General features: G+C 38.3%; 2 protein-coding genes across 7 annotated transcripts in view; one reads left to right on the top strand and one right to left on the bottom strand.

Moving 5' to 3' along the window:
* Positions 1-3705: 3705 nt before the first annotated feature.
* LOC127427155 (elongin-B-like) lies at positions 3706-16597 on the bottom strand. 2 transcript variants are annotated; one of them, XM_051674589.1, is made up of 5 exons: positions 16538-16591; positions 8643-8683; positions 8364-8498; positions 8088-8196; positions 3706-4394 (listed from the first exon to the last, which is right to left on the bottom strand). In XM_051674589.1, the coding sequence occupies exons 3-5, from the start codon at positions 8484-8486 to the stop codon at positions 4282-4284; spliced, it is 345 nt and encodes a 114-aa protein (XP_051530549.1). In that variant the 5' UTR covers positions 8487-8498; positions 8643-8683; positions 16538-16591; the 3' UTR covers positions 3706-4281. The 2 variants fall into 2 exon arrangements, with proteins under 2 accessions (XP_051530549.1, XP_051530548.1); XM_051674588.1 differs by lacking the exon at positions 8643-8683 and having other exon boundaries at positions 16538-16597.
* The window catches only part of LOC127427113 (membrane-associated tyrosine- and threonine-specific cdc2-inhibitory kinase-like), a 28040-nt gene continuing 22741 nt past the window's right edge, over positions 16589-21887 (top strand). For all 5 annotated transcript variants that reach the window (XR_007894901.1, XR_007894902.1, XM_051674490.1 and 2 more), the window contains exons 1-3: positions 16589-16740; positions 18602-19096; positions 20446-20683. Coding sequence is in view for 3 of the 5 variants with exons in the window: in XM_051674490.1 (XP_051530450.1) it covers positions 18725-19096; positions 20446-20683 (610 nt within the window). In the remaining 2 variants the exon portion in view is untranslated. The remainder of the gene's footprint in view (positions 16741-18601; positions 19097-20445; positions 20684-21887) is intronic.

Below are 21887 nucleotides of genomic sequence, written 5' to 3'. Positions count from 1 at the left end.
CAAGGACGCGTCCTGTGTGAACGCCCCCTTACTTTCCCGGCCCATATTTGGGATTGAAAATTGCGGAATCGTGGCGCCCGCGTTTGTTCATGATTAAACATCGAGTCATACCGGTAATAACGAGAGGTTCATTGACAGAAATCACAATAACAAAACACAAATATTGTGTCGGTGGTAAATTAAAGGTCAGAAACAACAGGCTGCATCCTCCTTAAAAAAGAAAAAGAAAAAAGGTAACACTTTATTTTACAGTGTCCGTGTACCACATAATAAATGTTACTATTTTTACAGTTGAAGTCAGTTTTCATACACTTAGGTTGAAGTCATTAAAACTCATTTTTTAACCACTCCACAGATTTCATATTTGCAAACTACAGTTTTGGCAAGTCGTTTAGGACTTCTACTTTCTGCATGACATGAGTAATGTTTCCAACAGTTGTTTACAGACAGATTGTTTCACTTTTAATTGACTATATCACAATTCCAGTGGGTCAGAAGTTTACATTCACTAAGTTAACAGTGCCTTTAAGCAGCTTGGAAAATTCCAGAAAATGTTGTCAAGCATTTAGACAATTAGCTTCTGATAGGAGGTGTACTAAATTGGAGGTTGATGCAAGTGGCTAGAGTCTTTCCCATATTTTATACTTTTTGCTTATTGATATTATGCTTGAAATCAACTATAATCAGAAGCTATGCAATCATATTCATATATTCACACTTATGTACTCAGTTTTATATTCATTTATATCATCACTCTATTACTATCATTATATCCATGCTTGATGCCTTATGTGTCCAATGTTCCCGTGAGAACTAAATGCATGCGTGAGACCAAATGTATACATTTGGTCTTCTAGTATACGAGTTTGTTACCCTTTTGACCTGTTGATTACCCTTTTGACCTGATGAGGTTTCAGAGCTGGAACGAGAGAGCATAGTTTGTCTGCTATTCTTCTAAGAAATGTGCAGACATAGAGCAGACAGAGACCTAGTACACAACAGGATATGTTTGGGACACCTGTCCTTGTATCTCGCTGAGATAGATAAATTCTATCGTTTGCATAAATAAATGTACAAGTGGAGCTATAGTCTGTCTTTCCACTCAAACCACAATTTTCACACTTCTAAAAGTCATAACCGCCTGACCTGACACTTAGGGTTATTACATCATTCCTAAAAAGGAAATGCCTGCTGGCACAGTCCCAAGAGGGTATAAAGACCTTAATGAAAATCTGGGTGTCGGACTAATACCTCAGCTCTCTAGCTCTTCACATCTGATCTCCAACTTTGAGGCCTCATCTCGACACTTTAACTTTTTTCCATTTACTTAGTTCATTAGACAAAGACAAGACTTTGTGTTATTAGGTTTATTCCAGGACTTAGTCCTTGGATATATCCTTAAGATATATCTATTTAACATTTATAATCAAACATTTATTTTCTGTATTATCCCATTCATCATTTCATTTTTATTTATTTATGAATCTTTACAAATTAAAGTTGTTATTCCTTCTACAAATCATCTGATTTATTGAAGTCATTTCCATCTGCTGGGTCTCACTGCATCAGAGGTGTACCTGTGGATGTATTTTAAGGCCTACCTTCAAACTCAGTGCCTTTTTGCTTGACATCATGGGAAAATCAAATAAAATCAGCCAAGACCTCAGAAAAAAAAATTGTGGAACTCCACAAGTCTAGTTCATCCTTGGGAGTAATTTCCAAACACCTGAAGGTACCACGTTCATCTGTACAAACAATAGTACGCAAGTATAAACACCATGGAACCACGCAGCCATCATACCACTCAGGAAGGAGACGCATTCTGTCTCCTAGAGATGAACGTAGTTTTGTGCGAAAAGTGCAAATCAATCCCAGAACAACAGCAAAGGACCTTGTGAAGATGCTGGAGGAAACAGGTAAACAAGTATCTATATCCACAGTAAAACAAGTCCTATATCGACATAACCTGAAAGGCTGCTCAACAAGGAAGAAACCACTGCTCCAAAACCGCCATAAAAAAGCCAGACTACAGTTTGCAAGTGCACATGGGGACAAAGATCTTACTTTTTGGAGAATTTTCCTCTGGTCTGTTGAAAAAAAATTTAACTTTTTGGCCATAATGGCCATCATTATGTTTGGAGGAAAAAGGGGGAGGCTTGCAAGCTGAAGAACACCATCCCAACCGTGAAGCATAGGGGTGGCAGCATCATGTTGTGGGGTGTTTTGCTGCAGGAGGGACTGGTGCACTTCACAAAATAGATGGCATCACAAGGCAGGAAAATTATGTGGATTTATTGAAGCAACATCTCAAGACATCAGCCAGAAAGTTAAAGCTTGGTTGCAAATGGGCCTTCCAAATGGACAATGACCCCAAGCATACCTCCAAAGTTGTGGCAAAATGGCTTAAGGACAACAAAGTCAAGGTATTGGAGTGGCCATCACAAAGCCCTGACCTCAATCTGATGAACCTTGATGAACTGAAAAAAGCATGTGCGAGCAAGGAGGCCTACAAACCTGACTCAGCTACACCAGTTCTGTCTGGAGGAATGGGCCAAAATTCCAGCAACTTATTGTGAGAAGCTTGTGGAAGGATACCCGAAACAATTTAAAGGCAATGCTACCAACTACTAACAAAGTGCATGTAGACTTCTGACCCACTGGGAATGTGATGAAAGAAATAAAAGCTGAAATAAATCATTCTCTCTACTATTATTCTGACATTTCACATTCTTAAAATAGTGATCCTAACTGACCTAAGACAGGAAATATTTTCTACGATTAAATGTCAGGACTTGTGAAAAACTGAGTTTAAATATATTTTGCTAAGTTGTATGTAAACTTCTGACTTCAACTGTATATAGTAATATTAGTAACATAATACAGTATTACTATACTATTATTATAACAATATACAAGTACAAGCAGCTTTATAAAATAATGACATGTAGTTAATTTGTATTACTCAGTAATCACCTATGTTATTACACAGTAATTTGAATGCTGTAAAATACCAATAATAATAATAATAATAATAATAATGTTATGTGTAGGCTACATGAAATCTGAGAGCTGAGAACTGTTTACTTTCAAGGAATGGATTATACTGATAATATATAATGTAAAACATAATTAAAAAAATAGTAATATAATACATTATTGTAAGTGTAATTTAACTTATAATAGTTGGCTTTGGCCTAATTGGCTTTGTTTATTGGTTTCTTATAAGCTACACATAAAATAAAATACTACCATGGTTTTGGACTTTTTTTGTGGGGGGGGGGAGACAGTACTGCCACATTACTGTTTGGAGAGGAAAAGTTAGAACTAGCAAATTGGAAAATACTTTTAATTATTTATTTCACAGTTGGTTAGTATATTAATTTGACAAGTACATGTTGCTGCATTAAACATGGTTTTACTCACCCAATGATGGGGCTGAACAGAGATACCAAGATTTACAAACTGTTTAAGTGTCCAAACCCTCAATGACCTCTCTTGTTGGTCTCAGTATAGCATTTCCATTTTGAGTAGTCATTCATACAAACTAATGAAAATCACATACAGTGATTACTAGTTACAATGAACTGCAACTCTACTTGCAAAGCCTTTGGTTTGAGAGCACCATCAGAAATCAAGAAAAAAAAAAAAAGAACGTAAACACAGATTATGCAAAATTGTGATTTAATAATCTCTCTGACTAAGGGGTAGCTTGTTATCTAAAGGTTTTAATCATAATAAAAAACATAAATTACACTAGAGATCAGCTGCAGGGCATACAGAGGTGAACAGAGATCAAACTGAAAAGCTTTCCTCATCAAAAGATAACACAGGTTTCCTGCATGAGTCCAAGTGTAACATGTTAAAACTGATACATGCACATCTGCATTTAAAGAGCTTCCCTGTGTGCCATTTGCGCTGCTAAACCTCAGTTCTTTTTGTTTTTTCTAATAAATGATGTAAACAGCCTCTTAAAGGAACAGTTTCTCTCCAGTGCATCAAATATCACTCAGGCAAAGAAAACGGGTTTGACATTCAAAATGAGGTCAGTCACTTGAGACGGAAAATAGCATGTCAGTCCAGATAATAAAGTAAACATACATATCAACAACAACAGTAATCTTATTTCTTGGTGCTTCTCAGGACATTTTGTAATTGGCTTTAGTTCAGCGGTGGGTGGCGACTGGTGTGAACTTTTTGGTTTCTTATATCCCCGAAATCTTTACTCATCCTGATGTGTTATTTCAGTATGCTCATGCTACTCTAGTCATTCTGTGGTCACGCTCACTGTACTAACTGCTCATTGGCTGTGCTGCCAGAGTCCTGAGGCTTCATGACATCAGGAAGTTCAGGAGGGCTGGAGAACGGCTCCACCTGCAGGGGCTCAAACGCATCATCTGTAGAGACAAAAGATTTTGGGATTTTGTTTAGCATTTATACATTTTGATACCTATAATAAAGAGTTTTACATAAACACGCAAGCTCTGTTGGCAAGGAAACAACTGTTCAAACATTCAAATGTTTATTTGTATGAAATGCCCTTCAATAACTTTACTCTTATTGCGCTGTACATATTACAGGTTGTACTTAAAGGAATATTCCGGGTTCAATACAAGTTAAGCTCAATCGACAGCATTTGTGGCATGATGTTGATTACCACAAAAATGTATTTTGACTCATCCGTCCTTTTCTTTAAATGTACAGTATGTAACATTTTTCATGTAATATTTGCCCTTTTTTTTCCCAATGTGTGAACGGCTTGTAATGCAGCTTAAAAACTGAGCCCTTCCCGGACTTCCTAGGTTGCCTATTAAAGCCTGTAGACAATAGGATGTGACGTTTATGCGCGATCCTGAGAGCCTTGCCTCAGTGCTTCCACTATTCAACAGCGACAATAAACTGCAACACTAGGTAACGTTATCTTAGAGATGGAATCCAGCAAACTTCCGGCTTCCAGCACAACACTGACTCCTACACAAACTCAGAGTTAGCCAAAAAACAAAAAAAATGTATCTAATGAATCCCATCTGGCTAAGCGGGAACGTGATCGTGGTAGAGTGAAAACTAGATTGAACATCGGCAGGGCATTTGATTCCTAGAGGGAACTTCGTTTGGTTTTGGGGATCAAAACCGACCCTAATTTGGCATTCTTCTTATTGGACAGGTAAGCTTACATAACTGCAAAGCATGTGAAATATAGTGCCATAAGCATTGATCTGTGTCATTTTAGCTAACTTGATCTCGCCTGCTAATACTGATGAATTGCAAGCTACCTTGCTTCGTAACTTTCAAATAAATTCAACGATCTTCTCTTTATACTAAAAGTCATGTATACAGGATATATTTAAGCAAATACGCTGGTTTCTTATTCGTAGTACAACATATGACATACAAAACATACAATAGTGCAACATAACAGTGCAGTTCAACAGTAAACTGTCTGGTATAGTCAGTAGTATGTAGCTGTATGTGTGTATCAGTATGCTATGTTAGCTGATAAGTAGTTTTAGTTTAGTCTCAAAGTTTGAAGTAAAACAATCATAACTGTGTAATTTTAAGTATGCTACCTCATCTGTCAGCATGATGTCAGTGAATCACGTTCAGCCTCTTTGTACGTTACGTCATTGTTTTGGATGCTCGCTCGCGTCCCTATGGATTGTGTGCATGAGCACGATCAACAGGTAGCTGGCTGCAGTTCACTTAATGGCCACAGGTGTCATTAATAACAAGGGTTTCTGAATCTCACATACTGCACCTTTAAAAAAAGCAAATATTTTGGTTACAAAGAGGCACTTACAATGGAAGTCAATGGGGCCAATTTTTGGAGGGTTTAAATGCAGAAATGTGAAGATTATAATTTTATAAAAGCACTTACATTAATCTGTTAAAACTTGTGTATTATTTCAGCTGTAAAGTTGTTTAAATTGTAACTTTTACAGTCATTTGAGGGTGTGTTTACATTACATCGTCATGGCAATGAAGTTGTAAAATTGGCTATAACTTTACACAGAAAAAGTTAGTGAGTGATTTTATCACACTAAAATCATGTTTACGTCTTGTGGCTATACTTTTGAAACAGTGAGTATTTTAATGTAAAACATTTGGCCCCACTGACTTTCATTGTAAGTGCCTTACTGTAAAGGTGGTCGCACACCGGACAAGAAGTGCCATGCTGCGTCACGGCACAGGTATCAAACACGGGGCACGTCAATGCGGTTCAGGTGGCAGACAGTATACACAAAAGTTACCAAGGTTTTTCCTTTTAAGAATGAACAACGCTAGAGTAAATAATCTTTGTCCTTTGATAGTGATTTAGGTCGAATTTAATGGAAAATATGCGAGTTGCACTCCATGGCATGGCAGAAATTTGAGCAGCACCGGAGTCGTAGATGGGCGTCGCTGACAGACACCAAGCGGCGGTGTGCGTACCTTCGTTGAAAACATTTGTTTCTAATTTTACAATGCACCATGTTGTCTGCCAGTCACATCCAGTGTGCAACCCCCTTAATCCAGATTTTTTTTTTTTTTTTTAAAAGGAGGGACGAGTGGAAATACATTTTTGTGGCAATAAACATTCTGTAAAAATGCTATTGACTTAGATTAACTGGTACTGATCCAAGAATATTCCTTTACCTTGAAGTAAAATTCTAAAGAATCGATAAGGATCAATATTTAAATCCTTTTTTACTATAAATTCTCCTCCTGCCCATTAGGTGGCGATATGTATGAAGAACACAAATCGCCAAAAACAAAAGAAGAACCCTTAGGAGGGCTGTTTGAAAGTGGAGATTTATAGTAAACATATAAAAAGATTATTTTTCACCCACACCTATCATATTGCTTCTGAAGAAAGGCACTATATAAATAAAACATATTATATTATTATTACCTGGTATGAGGTAAGACAAGGTTACTGTCGTGCACAACTGCTTGTAGCACACTGTGCAAGATAAAAATATTTTATGTTTTCGCTGCTGCCACGTGTCATGGACCAATCAGTGGTGACTTTAATCAACTAGGGATGTGTGCAGCAACAAATTTTACTGATTTTTTTAACAGAATTTTTGAAATGGACTAGCTCTCAGAAAACAGTAAAACAAAAAACTGTGTGTATATGCGATCCATTTGAAATACAATCTATTATTCCAGCAGCCAAATCCAATACTAAATGCCACCTAAAGGGATAGTTCACCCAAAATGAAAATTCTCTCATCATTTACTCAACCTCATGATATCCCAGGTGTGTATGACTTTCTTTTTTTCCCACCAGAAGTGATCTTATTGCTTTAGAAGACATTAATTTAACCGCTGGAGTCGTATGGATGACGTTTATGCTGACTGTCTATGATATTTGGAGCTTCAAAAGAGAAATTTCCATTCACTTGCATTTTAAGGACCTACTGAGCTGAGATATTTTTCTTCAAATGTGTTCTGCTGAAGCAAGAAAGTCATACACACACAATATCATGAGGACGAGTAAATAATGAGAGAATTTTCATTTTGGGTGAACTAACCCTTTAAAAAAAAGAGCATATTTGCAAAATTCTTGCTTTGCATTATGACCATTACACATCAAACAAAATATTTATGGAAAACATTCACGCAGAAGTCCAATAAGAGCAAACCTGATAACCCGTTTTAAACAGAATTCACAAAGCAAAACTTACCCAACATATTTAACAGTTAGGTAGCTTTCTGATGACTGAAGGGCATTTAACACGGTACGTGATCATCTGCAAGCTTGGCTTTTCCGTACACATGGGAGGTGGTTGCCAAGTATAACCAACCCTGCACCTGCACTGTGCAGTATACTGGGAACAGGGTGCGATTTCAGTGTGTTCTGAATAGAAATGTGCTGATACAGCAGCTAATATATTGATATACTGCAATACATTTAGATCCCTGAATCAATATTTGTATTCATCTATTTGGGTCAACTAAATGGGCGATTCTCATGAAACCAGTCAAGAAAATGTCCTCTCGCAAGACAAGCAAAGCTGTCTGTGGAAATATATAAATTGTTTTCAACAGCATGCTAACTGAAGATCAGGATGAGTCTGTCTGGCAGTTCTGTAGTTCATGACACGTACCGGTGATACGGAAGGCCAGTCCTACAGTCGCAGGGGCCTGTGGTCTTGCTGTCTGATTTGTGAAGCCACAGTCTCCCAGTGTCTTACTCTCTTCTAGCGGCTGGTCATCCTGAAACACATCATGACTCAATAACTGAAACAACTTTCACTTCACTCATGCATCCCGCAGAACACTTGCAGTGCAACATGTAGTATAAACAACCTACTGAAAACAAAATCAAATGAACATCTGGACAAAAACCGGAGGGCAAAGTTTTGAATCATATCAGCTCAAACCTTGTAGAGTCTCTGTTCCTCCGGTGATCTCTTCAGTATGCCCTCCACAATGCGTTTCAACTCATAAACGGTTGTGGATTCTTTGGCATCTGTGAAGATTGTGGTCTTTTGACGCCTGATCATTAAGAAGACATCCTGGAAAACAGAAGGGGCTTTAGTTAGTTGTGTTTTCAACATGTAAAGCAGGGACATCCTGTGCCCAATCAATGTTTTAGCCTACAGATTCCCAGGAACTGTTAAAGGGACAGTTCACACAAAAACAATTCTCTCATCACTTACTCACACTGATGTCGTCTCAAACTCAAATGACTTTCTTTCTTCTGTGGAACACAAACAAAGATGTTTTGATGGAGATATGATGGGAATAGGACATCCATACAATGCCAGTCAATGGGGTCGTACACACCTGGGATATCATGAGGGTGAGTAAATAAACTTCTTTACTGAGGGCTAGTCCATTTCAAAAATTCTGTTTAAAACATCAGTAAAATTAGATGCTGCCAATGTCAAGATTTACAGTAAAAAGAGTTATATTTTGGTCTGCTTCTCACCCAAAACCGACTGCATCGATAGACCCCATTGACTTGCATTGTGCAGATATATACATATCATAGCTCAGTGAGTAAAGACACTGACTACCACCCCTGGAGTTCGCCAGTTCGAATCCAGGGCGTGCTGAGTGACTCCAGCCAGGTCTCCTAAGCAACCAAATTGGCCTGGTTACTAGGGAGGTTAGAGTCATATGGGGTAACCTCCTCGTGGTTGCTATAATGTGGTTCGCTCTCGGGGGGGCGAAGGTGAGTTGTGTGTGGATGCCCCGGAGAATAGCGCGAAGCCTCCACACGCGCTATGTCTCCGTGGTAACGCGCTCAACAAGCTACGTGATAAGATGCGTGGATTGACAGTCTCAGATGCAACTGAGATTCGTCCTCTGTCACCCGGATTGAGGCACTACGCCACCACGAGGACTTGGAGCACATTGGGAATTGGGCATTCCAAATTGGGGAGAGATGACATAAGGGTGAGAGAGTTAGCATTTTTAGGTGAACTATTCCTTTAAAAGGACCCATGACGCTCATATTTTTGTCCAGATCTATTAAATTATTATTTTTTTTAAACATAAAAAAATGTAATTCACACAACACAATTACTTGAATACACTGCTTCTATGATGAACATATTTTCAATTTCTGAGTTCAGTCATTTTGATATTTTTCTGTCGAAAATGTCATGTGGTGTAACCATCCAGAGAAGTTTTTAAAAAATAAAAATAAAATCAGTCTCATTGAAAGCTGAATTAAAAAAACTAATATTAATAACTGGTATGAGTAGGGCAGAATTGTCCTTATTATTATTTCTTAAAAAAAAAAAAAAAAAAAAAAAGCAGGATTAATATGAAAAAAAAAATGTTAAAAATATTAAAATATTATATAAAAAAATAAACAAAATCCACCAAATTAAAGTCATGTTGTGTAGGTCGCCTTTTTGTATTCATCTGTCAAAAAAAAAAAAACATCAAACAGAGAGGGACCCTGAAATAACAAAAGAATCATTACTTTGTCATGTCATTAAATTTCAATATTTTGACATTTTTATGAAAATACATTTTATTCAAGTCGTTTGGTGTAACGCTGAGAAAATTTCTTGATATTCTTGACACAAAGATGATACGATATTTGTAAAAAATATTTTTACCTTGAAAATTCGTTGTAAAGTTTTGAAATTAATGATTAAGTTGCGTACACTCAGGTATTCAAGGGGCAAGAAATACATTTTAATACCTTTTTTGGTTACACTGCATGACATTTTTTGTCATATTTATGTCATTCTTTTATTTTTTGATGAAAATGCTATAAATGCTTTTCAAACATCTGTGAAACCAACATGGACACAAAGATTACATCTCCAACTCAAAATCAAATCACTTTTATTGTCACACAACCATATACACAAGTGCAATAGTGTGCGAAATTCTTGGGTGCAGTTCCGAGCAACATAGTAGTCATTACAGTGATGAGACATATACCAATTTACAATAAACATCAGATTAACACAACACAATTTAGTGTGGACAGACCATGTGAGTTTCTCAGTGATGTGGACACCGAGGAACTTGAAGCTGCTGACTCTCTCCACTGGTGCTCCATTGATGGTGATGGGGCTGTGTTCTCTTTCTCTTCTCCTGAAGTCCACCACAAGCTCCTTTGTATTGCTGATGTTAAGGGAGAGGTTGTGCTCCTGACACCAGCATGTCAGAGTGTGCACCTCCTCTCTGTAGGCTGTTTCAACATTGTCAGTGATCAGAACTACCACCGTCATATCATCAGCGAACTTGATGGCATTGGAGCTATGTGTTGCCACACAGTCGTGTGTACAAGGAATACAGTAGTGGGCTGAGAACACAGCCCTGTGGGGCTCCAGTGTTGAGGGTCAGTGATGAGGAGATGTTACTGCCCATTCTAACCACCTGGCGTCTGCTTGACAGGAAGTCCAGGATCTAAGCTTGGAGGGCACTATGGTGTTGAATGCTGAGCTGTAGTCTACAAACAGCATTCTCACATAAGTGTTCTTTTTTTCCAGGTGGGAGAGAGCAGTGTGTATTGTAGATGCAATGGCATCATCAGTGGAGCGGTTGTTGCGGCAAGCAAACTGCAATGGGTCTAGTGAGGGAGGCAGCACAGAGCAGATGTAATCTCTGATTAGTCTCTCAAAACATTTGCTGCTGATGGGGGTCAGAGCAACAGTCATTTAAGCAAGTGATTTTGGATTGCTTTGGTACAGGCACAATGGTGGACGTTTTAAAGCATGTGGGGACCACAGACAAGGAGAGGGAAAGGTTGAAAATGTCCGTAAAAACACCAGCCAGTTGGTTTGCGCACGCTCTGATGACGCGGCCCAGAATGCCGTCTGGACCCGCGGCTTTACGGATATTCACCCGTCGGAAGGATCGGGTTACATCCGCTACAGAGACGGAGAGTGAACTAACCTCTGTAGCTTCGGCCATGAAAGCTCTGAAAGCTCTGCGAGGGCAGTGTTATTTCCCTCAAAACGAGCATAAAAAGTATTTAGCTCATCCGGGAGAGAGGCAGCGGAGTTCACGGCGGACTTTACTGGTTGGGGTAGATCCATATTGTTTTGATCGGAACAACATCCTCTACGCACTTTCTGATGAAACACGTTCGATGTCGTCATCAGAGGCGGACTGGAACATCTCCCAGTCCACGTGATCAAAACAGTCTTGTAGCGTGGAATCTACTTTGATCCGACCAGCACTGGATCGTTCTGAGGGTAGTTGCTTCCTGTTTCAGTTTCTGCCTGTAAGCGGCAGAAGCAGAATGGAAGAGTGGTCCGGTCTGCCAAATGGTGGGCGAGGGAGGGATATGTAGCCATCCCGGAAGGGAGAGTAGCAATGGTCCAAAACTCGGTCCCCTCATGTGTTGTATTTCGGTGCTACTGACTTGAAGTTGGCTTTGTTAAAGTCCCCGGTCACAATGAACGCAGCCTCAGGGTGCGCGGTTTCCTGCTCACTTATACTCCCATACAGTTCCTTGAGTGCCTGGTCTGTGTCGGCTTATGGCGGGATGTACACAGCAGTGTTAATGACCGCTGTAAATTCCCTCGGTAGCCAGAATGTTTGACACAGAAGCATGAGAAATTCCAGATCAGGAGAGCAGAAAGACTTGATAGAATGTACGTTCCTCTGATCACACCAGGATTTGTTGATCATAAAACATACACCACCACCTCTGCTTTTACCTGAGAGGTCTTTTGCGCTGTCCACTCGGTGCATGGAGAACCCCGCAGGTTCGATGGCTGAGTCAGGAATCTCCGCAGACATCCAAGTTTCTGTAAGGCAGATAATGCAGCAGTCCCTCGTCTCTCATTGGAAAGAGATCCATGCTCTCAGAGCTTGTTGTCCAGAGACTGAACATTTGCCAGTAGAATACTGGGTAGCAGGGGTCGATTTGCGTGACGTCTTACTCTGATGTGAACGGCAGCTCTATTTCCCCTTTTCTTTCTGCGTTTCCGCGGCCGGGCTGCCCAGACAAAGGGCTCCGCTGCCGTGTTTGTAAACAGCGGGTCGGCATTGAGGAATTTGAAGTCCGGTTTACGGTGTGCAATTGCAGAACCAATGTCCTAAAGTGTTTGTCAGTCGTAGACAATAAGGCAGACAACATCCAAGATAAAAAACATAAGAATCGTAAACAAAACAAACAAAAAAACTACAATGTTGTGTCGGAGCTCGCAATGCAGCAGTCATACTCTGTGCCATCTTGAGTACATCACAACGAACTTGACACATGTTTCAAACCAGATTTTTTTTTTTAAACATGCTCATTTTGATCACATCAGACAACCAGTAATATGCTCTGTAATATGTGTATAATGTAAATATTATGTGTATAATGCGGACATTGTGGATTACTCTGTATAATGTGTACACTGTGCATAGTGGATTTATATCGTGTATTCTGTACCTTGTATACTGCAGCAAGATTGCAATGTTATTGGATCATACACCTAAGATTTTCACTTAATGTTACACTTGTATGTATATAATGTAGCGGGGTAAAGTTAGTTTTAGGTTTGATATTCATTGGATATTCAGTTTTTCTTACCAGCACTCTCTGCAGGTGACAATCTTACAAAGATATCACTATCACACTTGGGTTAAAGGGTATATAACAATACTATCCGTGCATAAATCATTGCACTCAGAACAGTCAATGCTTGGTGTGGCTGGAGAATTATGCTTGAAAACGCATAGCGTAAGTAAGGGACCGTTTGCAAATTCCACCAGCTCTGCTTAAACATAGGCGGTGTCCAATCATTCATTCCATTGATGTGCAAGTTATACATAAAAAGTCAACTAAATGCTACTATTGGACAGACTGAGTTACTACAGGGGAGATTATTACAGTATGCATTATGATAAGAGTACAGTAATCAATTATTTTAGAAAAGAATTATACAAATTCAACAAAATGTTTTTTTTTTTAATTATTATTTTAAAAGCTGTATTAAGCTGCAATTGGACAGACTGACTTACTACAGGTGAAATTATTACAGTGGTCGACCGATATGCGTTTTTTAATGGCTGATGCCTATATCCAGAGAGCAGGGTGGCCGATACAATGCCGATATATCACACAAATTAATATAGTAAATAACAAACATAAAATTGCTAAAACTCTTATTTAGCACTATATTTACTCAATTTCACACAAAACTAAAAAGTAATATTGTATTTTAAATGGTAGATAGCAGTTTCTTCAGATTTCTGTTTAGTCATCAAATTTTTGTAATTTATTAGCACATGAAGAAATTGTAATAGGAAGAAGGAAATAACAGTACACACAGTAGTCCAGCAAGCATGGATGACATGTCCACATTAGCAATCGCATTTACTCAAAAAATACTGAATCAAATCAATTGTACATACAGTGCACAGTGAATAAGACATTTACTTATAGCCAGGGTTGGGAGGGTTACTTTTGAAATGTATTCCACTACAGATGACAGAATACATGCTGTAAAATGTCATTTGTAACGTATTCCGTTAGATTACTCAAGGTCAGTAACGTATTCTAAATACTTTGGATTACTTCTTCAGTACTGGTAGATTTTTTCACTTGTTTTGATTATAAAAACTCTGCCAGTATAGTAAGACAAAATACACATGTTAAAAATACATTATCTGAAAAACCTAAATATCTTATGCAGTGTTGTTTCTAAAACAAGATAAATCTAATTGATCTTGTTTTAAGGATTTTTAGATATTTTTACAGGAAAACAATAAAAAATAATTATCATCAAGAATATGATTTTTGCCCTAATATCAAAGGTCTTACTAGAAAAAAAGAAATTATGATCCAACGTGAATTTTCTTGATAAAAAAAAAATATAATCGTGCCTGGTAACATGTGCATGTAAAATGTCTAGAAATAGCATTTTAGCTTAGCGTAAAGCTGACAATTTACACAAGGTTTATTTCTATTTCTTGTGCTCCAAACTTACTTCAAATTTGCTTCTCTGTCTGCTCGTATGAATGTAACACATCATAAGAAAGTGTTTCACCGCTGTTCAAATGCACTTTGGATCACATCATTTATATGTATAAATGTTTTACATCTGAAAGGACTAAATATTAAATGAAACAAATGACAATAAAATGCAAAGTAATCTCTTCAGTAATCAAAATACTTTTTGAATGTATCTGTATTCTAATTATCAATGATTTCAATTGTAACTGTAGTGGAATACAGTTACTTATATTTTGTATTTTAAATACGTAGTCCCATTATATGTATTCTGTTACTCTCCCCAACCCTGCTTATAGCACATGTGAAGCGCTTTTACCTTGGGCTGCATCCAAAAACGTAGGCAGCTAACTTGCTACCTTGCTGCCTAATCAGTTAATGGCTTACTGACAGCTATTTTGAATGAATTAAACTCTTAAGGAAACTGATCTCTGAACAGTTTGAAAAGCACCTTATTTTCATCCAACCTCTGTATACAGCCTCTGGAGGTAGCATTTTCCTGATTTCGGACGCAGCCTTGAAGTTGCACTCACACGCTCGTGCGGATCCAGAGTGAGCCTCGAGACAGTTTAAACAGCCCGGATCGCCTGCTTGGATTGTCACAGACTGACTATCATGATTTGTGAGTGAGAGGAACTTCTGATCCTTACGTTTTTGATTCTGGCTGATAGAATACACGCTTCAGAGGAAGATATTAGATGAGCGTTGTATGGGAAGAAAACGCTGGTTTTTCATGAGGTTCGTGAATTACATCTGTTTAAACGAGATATGTGCACATTTTCCGATGGTATATGATATGTAGTTTTATTGATATTTGCCTTTGTATCATTAGACAAGACAGTTAAAATTTACGGGGAACTGTTTAGGAGAGAGGGAGAATGAAACAGGTGAGCACTTTTACATTATGAGCTCAAACGCGTCTGCTGCGGCTCTGATATGCAGACCGTTTAAATGACACTGTGTTGCACACCGGTCTATTATTGTAGTAACACGATGGCACGTAACAACAAAATGAACCGTGAGTAGTCGTTTACAAGTCTCAGATGCTTCACATGCAAGCAGGCGATTCTCAGAGCCCTCAAGAAACAAATTGGCCAAACGGGAAAATTTATCGGCCGATGCCGATAATTTAAAAAGAAGTTAAAATTTCGGCCGATTTATCGTCTCTGTGATATATCGGTCGACCACTGGAAATTATTCGAGTATGCCTGATCATAGGAGTACAGTAATTAATTATTTTAAGTAAAAATTCATATAATTTCTACAAAATGTTATTTTCACGTTCAAAAGGTTGTAGTAAGCTGCTACTGGACAGACTGACTTACTACAGGTGAAATTATTACTGTATGCCTGATCAATGAATACAGCAATCAATTATTATATTATTATTTTTTTCTAAAATAATTGATTATTGTACTCATATGATAGGACATACTGTAATAATTTCACCTGTAGTAAGTCAGTAAGCTCCAATAGCAGTGTTTTTCACGACAGAACTATAGTCAATTGAATGAATTCTCAGACGCCTGTGACGTTTTAGCGCAGTGGGTGGAGTTTTCAGACAGTCCCTTACACACCATCAGCGAATATTCAACGAATATCGAACTTCCAGCTAACTTTACCTCGCTATATAATGTGCAGTGACAAAAAAGATTATTTGATAACTAATGTCTTCGACAGTTGTGTCAAGACTACCGCCTCTTACAGTTACAAGTACTACGTCAACACTAGTAAGTACATTGATGGTATAGTTATTTAATATCTACCATGGCACTGCACAATTACCATATTAATGTACCATAGTACTTGCAAAGAAATTAAAATGCTACTTTTAGAGGAGCTTGCTAGTGTTGGCTAGTAGTGTTCATGGAGTTATACTGTATGTAGAAGTGGTCAATAGTGATGCGGGACACTCGTCATTCAAACACAGACTAAAGATCGACGCGACACTGAATCAGTCGCAACGACACTCATGAACTCCTGAAATAAGCGTTTAGCGTAAACTACACACTTATTCCAGAAGCACATAAATAACGATAAATGATAAACAAATTTTAAATGAAGTAGGACCGTTACCCACATATATGTAACGGATATACGGCTTACTTAAAAGTAAGGAATCGCTTTTCTCACCATTTCAGCGGTTGTGTGGTCATCCACCATTCACCGCTCCACTGTCCCACAATCCACAGCGCGGTGTGCTACGTCATCATGTGTTTCTGGCGCGTGTGGGAAACATTTGAAAGGATGAGGCGCGAGATATCGTGAATAAACAAAATAAAATAATGAATGATGAATATACAGCGATATCTCAACGACCAGGAGCGGAATATAATGTAGGTATAAAACAATATAATTGACCGCAGTGTGAGTTATTTGAATGTTTGTGGCGGAAGAGCTCGTTGAAGAAGTGTCAGATTTGTTCATGTTTTCTCGTGCTAAATTAACAGCATTTCCTCATTTTTCCTCATAACATCTTGACAAATGAATATTTATTATCTGAGAGCACATATAGGGCTGCTGTCAAGTGAGTTATTATTTGTCAGTGAAGAAATAAAGATTGTCCACAATGTATAAATGTTCAGATTTTGAAAATGTGAAATATTCTCCTGAATGAACTGGCAATCTATGTTTTATAGTTTACCAAAACTTCTACAGGAGTAGCGCTACACGAATTAATACAAGCATGTTTTACCATGTTTTTTTACGTTTACCTTGAAAATACCATCATGGTCGAAATCTTTTGTCAAGTACCATGGTAGTATATGTGTTGTGTTTGTGAGTGTGTTTGAAAGAGAGAGAGTGTGTGTGTATGTAGATTAGTTTGTGAGTGTGTGTGTGTGTGTGAGGTGTTTGTGTGAGTGTGTACGTGTGTGTGGAATGGTCAGTTATAATACAATATTTTAGAGAAGTTAACACAGTAATCCCATATTTCTGAACATGTACCCAAAGTATGTTTCGGTACCATTGAGTATCATGTTATATATCAGAGTGTAATCACTGATGGCATGTACAATGGTACTTCCACACTCTGTATATGGATAGATATGCATAGTCAAAATGCACACAGTAATTGCTTTGTCTTAAAGGGGTAGTTCACCCAAAAATGAAAATTCTCTCATCATTTACTCACCCTCATGACATCCCAGATGTGTATGACTTTCTTCTGGAGAACACAGATACATTATTTTAGAAGAATATTTAATCTCTGTAGGTCCATACAATGCAAGTGAATGTTGACTGAAGCTTTGAAGCTCAAAAAGCACATAAATGTAGTATAAAAGTAATCCATACGACGACTCCTTTATCTTAAAAATCTGTATATTCAGAAGCGATATGATAGGTGTGGGTGAGAAACAGATCAATATTTAAGTCCTTTTTTTTTTTTTACCATCACTCTTCATACATATCGCCACCTACTGTGCAGGTAGGAGAATGTATAATAAAATAGGGCTTAAATATCGATTTGTTTCTCACCCACACTTATAATATTACTTCTGAAGACATGGATTTAACCACTGGAGTCGTATGGATTGTTTTATGCTGCCTTTATGTGCTTCTTTGGAGCTTCAAAGGTCTGATCACCATTCACTTGCATTGTATGGACCTACAGAGGTGAGATATTCTTCTAAAAATCTTTGTTTGTGTTCTGCTGAAGAAAAAAAGGCATGAAGGTGAGTAAATGATGAGAGAAATTTCAGTTTTGGGTGAACTATTCCTTTAAGGTTGTTATATCTGTGTTTTATATATTTTATATTATCCACCTTTTTCCTGAACCCGGAAGTGTTCCATGATGTATATTCTTAGTGGGTAATGTGATGTTTAAAGTATTACATTTGTAAGGATTTTCAAAAACATGTGACTGTATAGTGCCGATACTTCACTTTTTTGACAGTGCCTCATCTGAGTGAGTAGATGACATGAAGCGATGGTCTGAGGCTGGTTACATTGATATCATTTACTACTTTGAGTTGTTTAGACAGCTAACAACTGCACAAGTTGAGCCCGAAATTAATTTTTATTCCAAATAACACTTAAATGGTAGTTGTTCTCCATCTGGATCATTCGTTTTAGTTAGTTTTACATTGCATCACGAGACAATAAACAAAACGGGCAATTTGGGTCATCATGGTGCCGCCCAGTGGTTGCTCAGGAAAACTGTGGATAAGTGTAACATATCTCATGTTATTTTTTTAGATTTGTGGATATTGATGTGGAGCCTCTGGATGTTCAGCCAACACGCACAACTGATTAATCTAAAATATCGCCTGGAGGTGTGTGGAATCAACATTTCCGTTAGAAGAACCGACTGTCTTTCCTATGTCGGTTTCTCATCAGACGTCAGTGGTCAGCACCCCCCTTCCCCTTCCCACCCACTTCTATGATGCCCAGCAGTCCTTCTCCCTGAAGAAACGCAGACTGCCCTTCTCTTCCGCCACATCATCATCCTCCCTGTCCCCACCACGGCCGCTCTCTTGCTCTTTACCGCCGCGGCCCCCATCTAAAGGATGCCCCCCAGTCAGTCGGGTGTTTGCCCACCGCCCCACCCCTTGGACGCCCCTGTCACGCTCTCTTATAGAGTCACCCCCTCCCCGCTTTGTGTATGACCCATGTCAGCCGCAGTCATTTTTTAGCCAGTGCTTCACCAACCTGGGCCTGATTGGACGAGGCTCCTTTGGTGAAGTGTTCAAGGTGAGACACGGCAGATGCCAGAAGGTTGTGTTTGAAACAGCATGCTAACATAATGTGTGTGTGTGTATACAGTATATACCCAAATGACCTACTACATAAATTGCCAAAATGCGCAGTGTACAACCAGAGCACATTGCTTGGAATTTTGCATCCCATAGTGTAATGCACTCAACTTGACGTTCTGTTTCCATTGTGACAAAACTCAGTTTTTATTTTTTGTTTACTTATTATATTTGACTAAAATTAAATAAAGAATACTGTGCAGTACTGCGCTGGTGTTCCATTGTAACTCAAACTGATACACAATATATTATTATAAATACAAGTATTTGTAAAAATGATTAAATTAATTAGTATTATTTCAATTAAAAAAAATAAAAAAGGTAAAACAATAGTTCATCCAAACTCAACCTCTTGTCAGACTGGCTTTCTTCTGTGGAACACTGAAGGAAAAAACTTTTTGAATCACTTGAATTTTTATTTTTGGGTGAACTATTCCCTTAAACTTATAGAATTAAGCTGCATTTTAAGTTCCTGAATGAATCCACTAAGGGGCGTTCATACAGTAATCATCTATCTACACTGTTTGTCTAGTGTTTTTCATTGTAAACATGCCCTATACAAATATCTTTGACCGTTGAGCCATGTATTTAAGCCATGTTTTAAAGACGGTGTGTCAAGTGAACCCCTTCATGGACCCCTGGGTCAATTTGACCCGTTTTAGACTTTAACACAGATTTACATCAAATTGACTTAAGTGTTTCGGCCTGAAATGGTTTGTCATCCTCCATAGAGGTGATTTGAACCTGATAATGTAAAAATGAGTAATTTCATGTACTTCAAAAACAAAGTCCCAAACACGGATTGTGGGTCAAATTGACCCGATTCACATAAAGACTTAACGCTGTAATATGTCAGAAAACTTTAAAATTGTATCTTCAAATTGTAATGCAGTGTCAAAATATTACCAAAATGACACCAGGGCCCAGAACAGTTTGAAAATAATCGAAACCAATATTAGTAGCACAATAGGAAGTCAGTGGAATTCCTCCATCATGACAGGAACAAATGTGTTTGTGATATTAGTGCTTATAGAACAATTGTTGGAGGGGAAAATGTGCAAAATTGTGACTGTTGAAATGTGATTTAATGGTCCGGGTCAATTTGACCCAGTAAGTGCCGCATTGGACTTGATCGTCAAGACCATAGGAGGTTATAAAACTTCTAAAAATGTGTCTTGAGACACCTGCATTATGTTCCATTTGTTCAAGCAATTTTCTGAACAGCCCTTATAATTCTGTCAAATTAAGATGAAAATAATTCTGTATCATTTTTTAAATGTCTGTCAGGTGGAGAGTCTTGTGGACGGCTGTCAGTACGCTGTCAAGCGTTCAGTGCAGCGTTTCCGTGGTGAAGGTGAGCGAGTTAGGAGCATTAAAGAAGCTCGTAATCATGAAGGATTGTGTCCTCACCCTCACGTGCTGGGCTTCATTGCTGCCTGGGAGGAGGCTGGTCACCTGTACATCCAGACTGAACTCTGCTACACCAGTCTGCTGCTACATGCCGAGGAACAGCCTTCACACACTGGTACACAGTAGACTACACATGGAGCAACCCTCTCGTCAGTCACAGCAACACAAACACAGGAATATATGATTGGAACATTTCTGTTTTTGATAATGCATTCTCAAAACAGTAGCTATTAATCGATATTAGTGACCTAGCAAGCAGAAAACATAAGCCTGGTAAAGTTGCAACTTGTTTATATTCATCATAGGCTGTGTCTACGGATGAAACACCAAATCACATGCTCTTTTGAAGTCTATTTTCAACTAAACTGACCCGTCACGCTGTCTTCAAAAGTTCACCACTGACCAATCACTGTTTCGCTTTTGAGTGCGCACTGAAATGCAGAGCCGCAGAAGTTTATGAGTATTGTATGTCTCGTGTGTGCGCCGCTCTGATCTGCAGTGTGTTTCATATACTGGAAACGCACATGAGGCTAATGATATGGTGTATCAGTTCTCTCAGAGTTGTTCTGATTATGTGTGTTATACACAGAACAGGTGTGCTCTGAGTCTGGTGGGGTTCAGTAATTTCTGTTCTATGTTCTACATCGGCAAAACAGATTAATCGGCCGCTATTTGGCCATTTTAAGATTTACAGCACCACCTTATAACCGCGTGGTCAATTGACCCTTCGCTAAGCCCCGCCTTAAAAGTGCTTCTGTCCAATTCTGTCTTAGCAATTGTTGGCCTACCGCAATTACTCTGACATGCGTTTGCTATTTTCTCTTGACAGCCTATGGGAGTAATGTGTGTTTGAGTACTTTTAAGCAGGATTTTATCAAAATAATCAAAAAAATGTTAAAACACGTTGTTGTTGGGTCATTTGTAATAGTGACACGAGTTACCCAGAGAGGATACCCGCAGTGTTTTTCTTTCTTTTTTTTAAAATAATCTTTAAATAGATCTGGAGAAGAGCATGTTATGGATTAAACTGTATCAGCCCTCGTTCCCAAATGAACAAATAACATCTGCAACGACACCTACATTTGCTCCAGAGTAAATTAAAGCTGATAACTGAACGTTAATTCATTAATGTATTGATTCAAGTCATAGTAAAAGCGATAGTAAATAGTTCACATCATCATAGAGAGTGTGTTGTGAGACATTATAAACAGCTCTGTTCACTTATGCTAATGTTATTAGATGTGTAATCGCTATTAAATGAAGTTTTTCTCTTTTCAAGTGACTAATAATTGTTTGCTTTATGATTCACTGTCTCCACA

Source organism: Myxocyprinus asiaticus, chromosome 36 (genome assembly GCF_019703515.2).
Source record: "Myxocyprinus asiaticus isolate MX2 ecotype Aquarium Trade chromosome 36, UBuf_Myxa_2, whole genome shotgun sequence".
Lineage (NCBI taxonomy): Eukaryota > Metazoa > Chordata > Actinopteri > Cypriniformes > Catostomidae > Myxocyprinus > Myxocyprinus asiaticus.
This window is presented reverse-complemented; position numbering and strand designations above follow the sequence as displayed.

Bases quoted from the DNA above. Each gene is read 5' to 3' on its own strand.
- LOC127427155 (XM_051674588.1), bottom strand. From the start codon at position 16,567: ATGGTGGATGACCACACAACCGCTGAAATG. The intron at 8,499-16,537 runs GTGAGAAAAGCG...TCTGTTTTCCAG, and splicing joins ACCACACAACCGCTGAAATG to GATGTCTTCTTAATGATCAG. The intron at 8,197-8,363 runs GTTTGAGCTGAT...GATGTGTTTCAG, and splicing joins AGGAACAGAGACTCTACAAG to GATGACCAGCCGCTAGAAGA.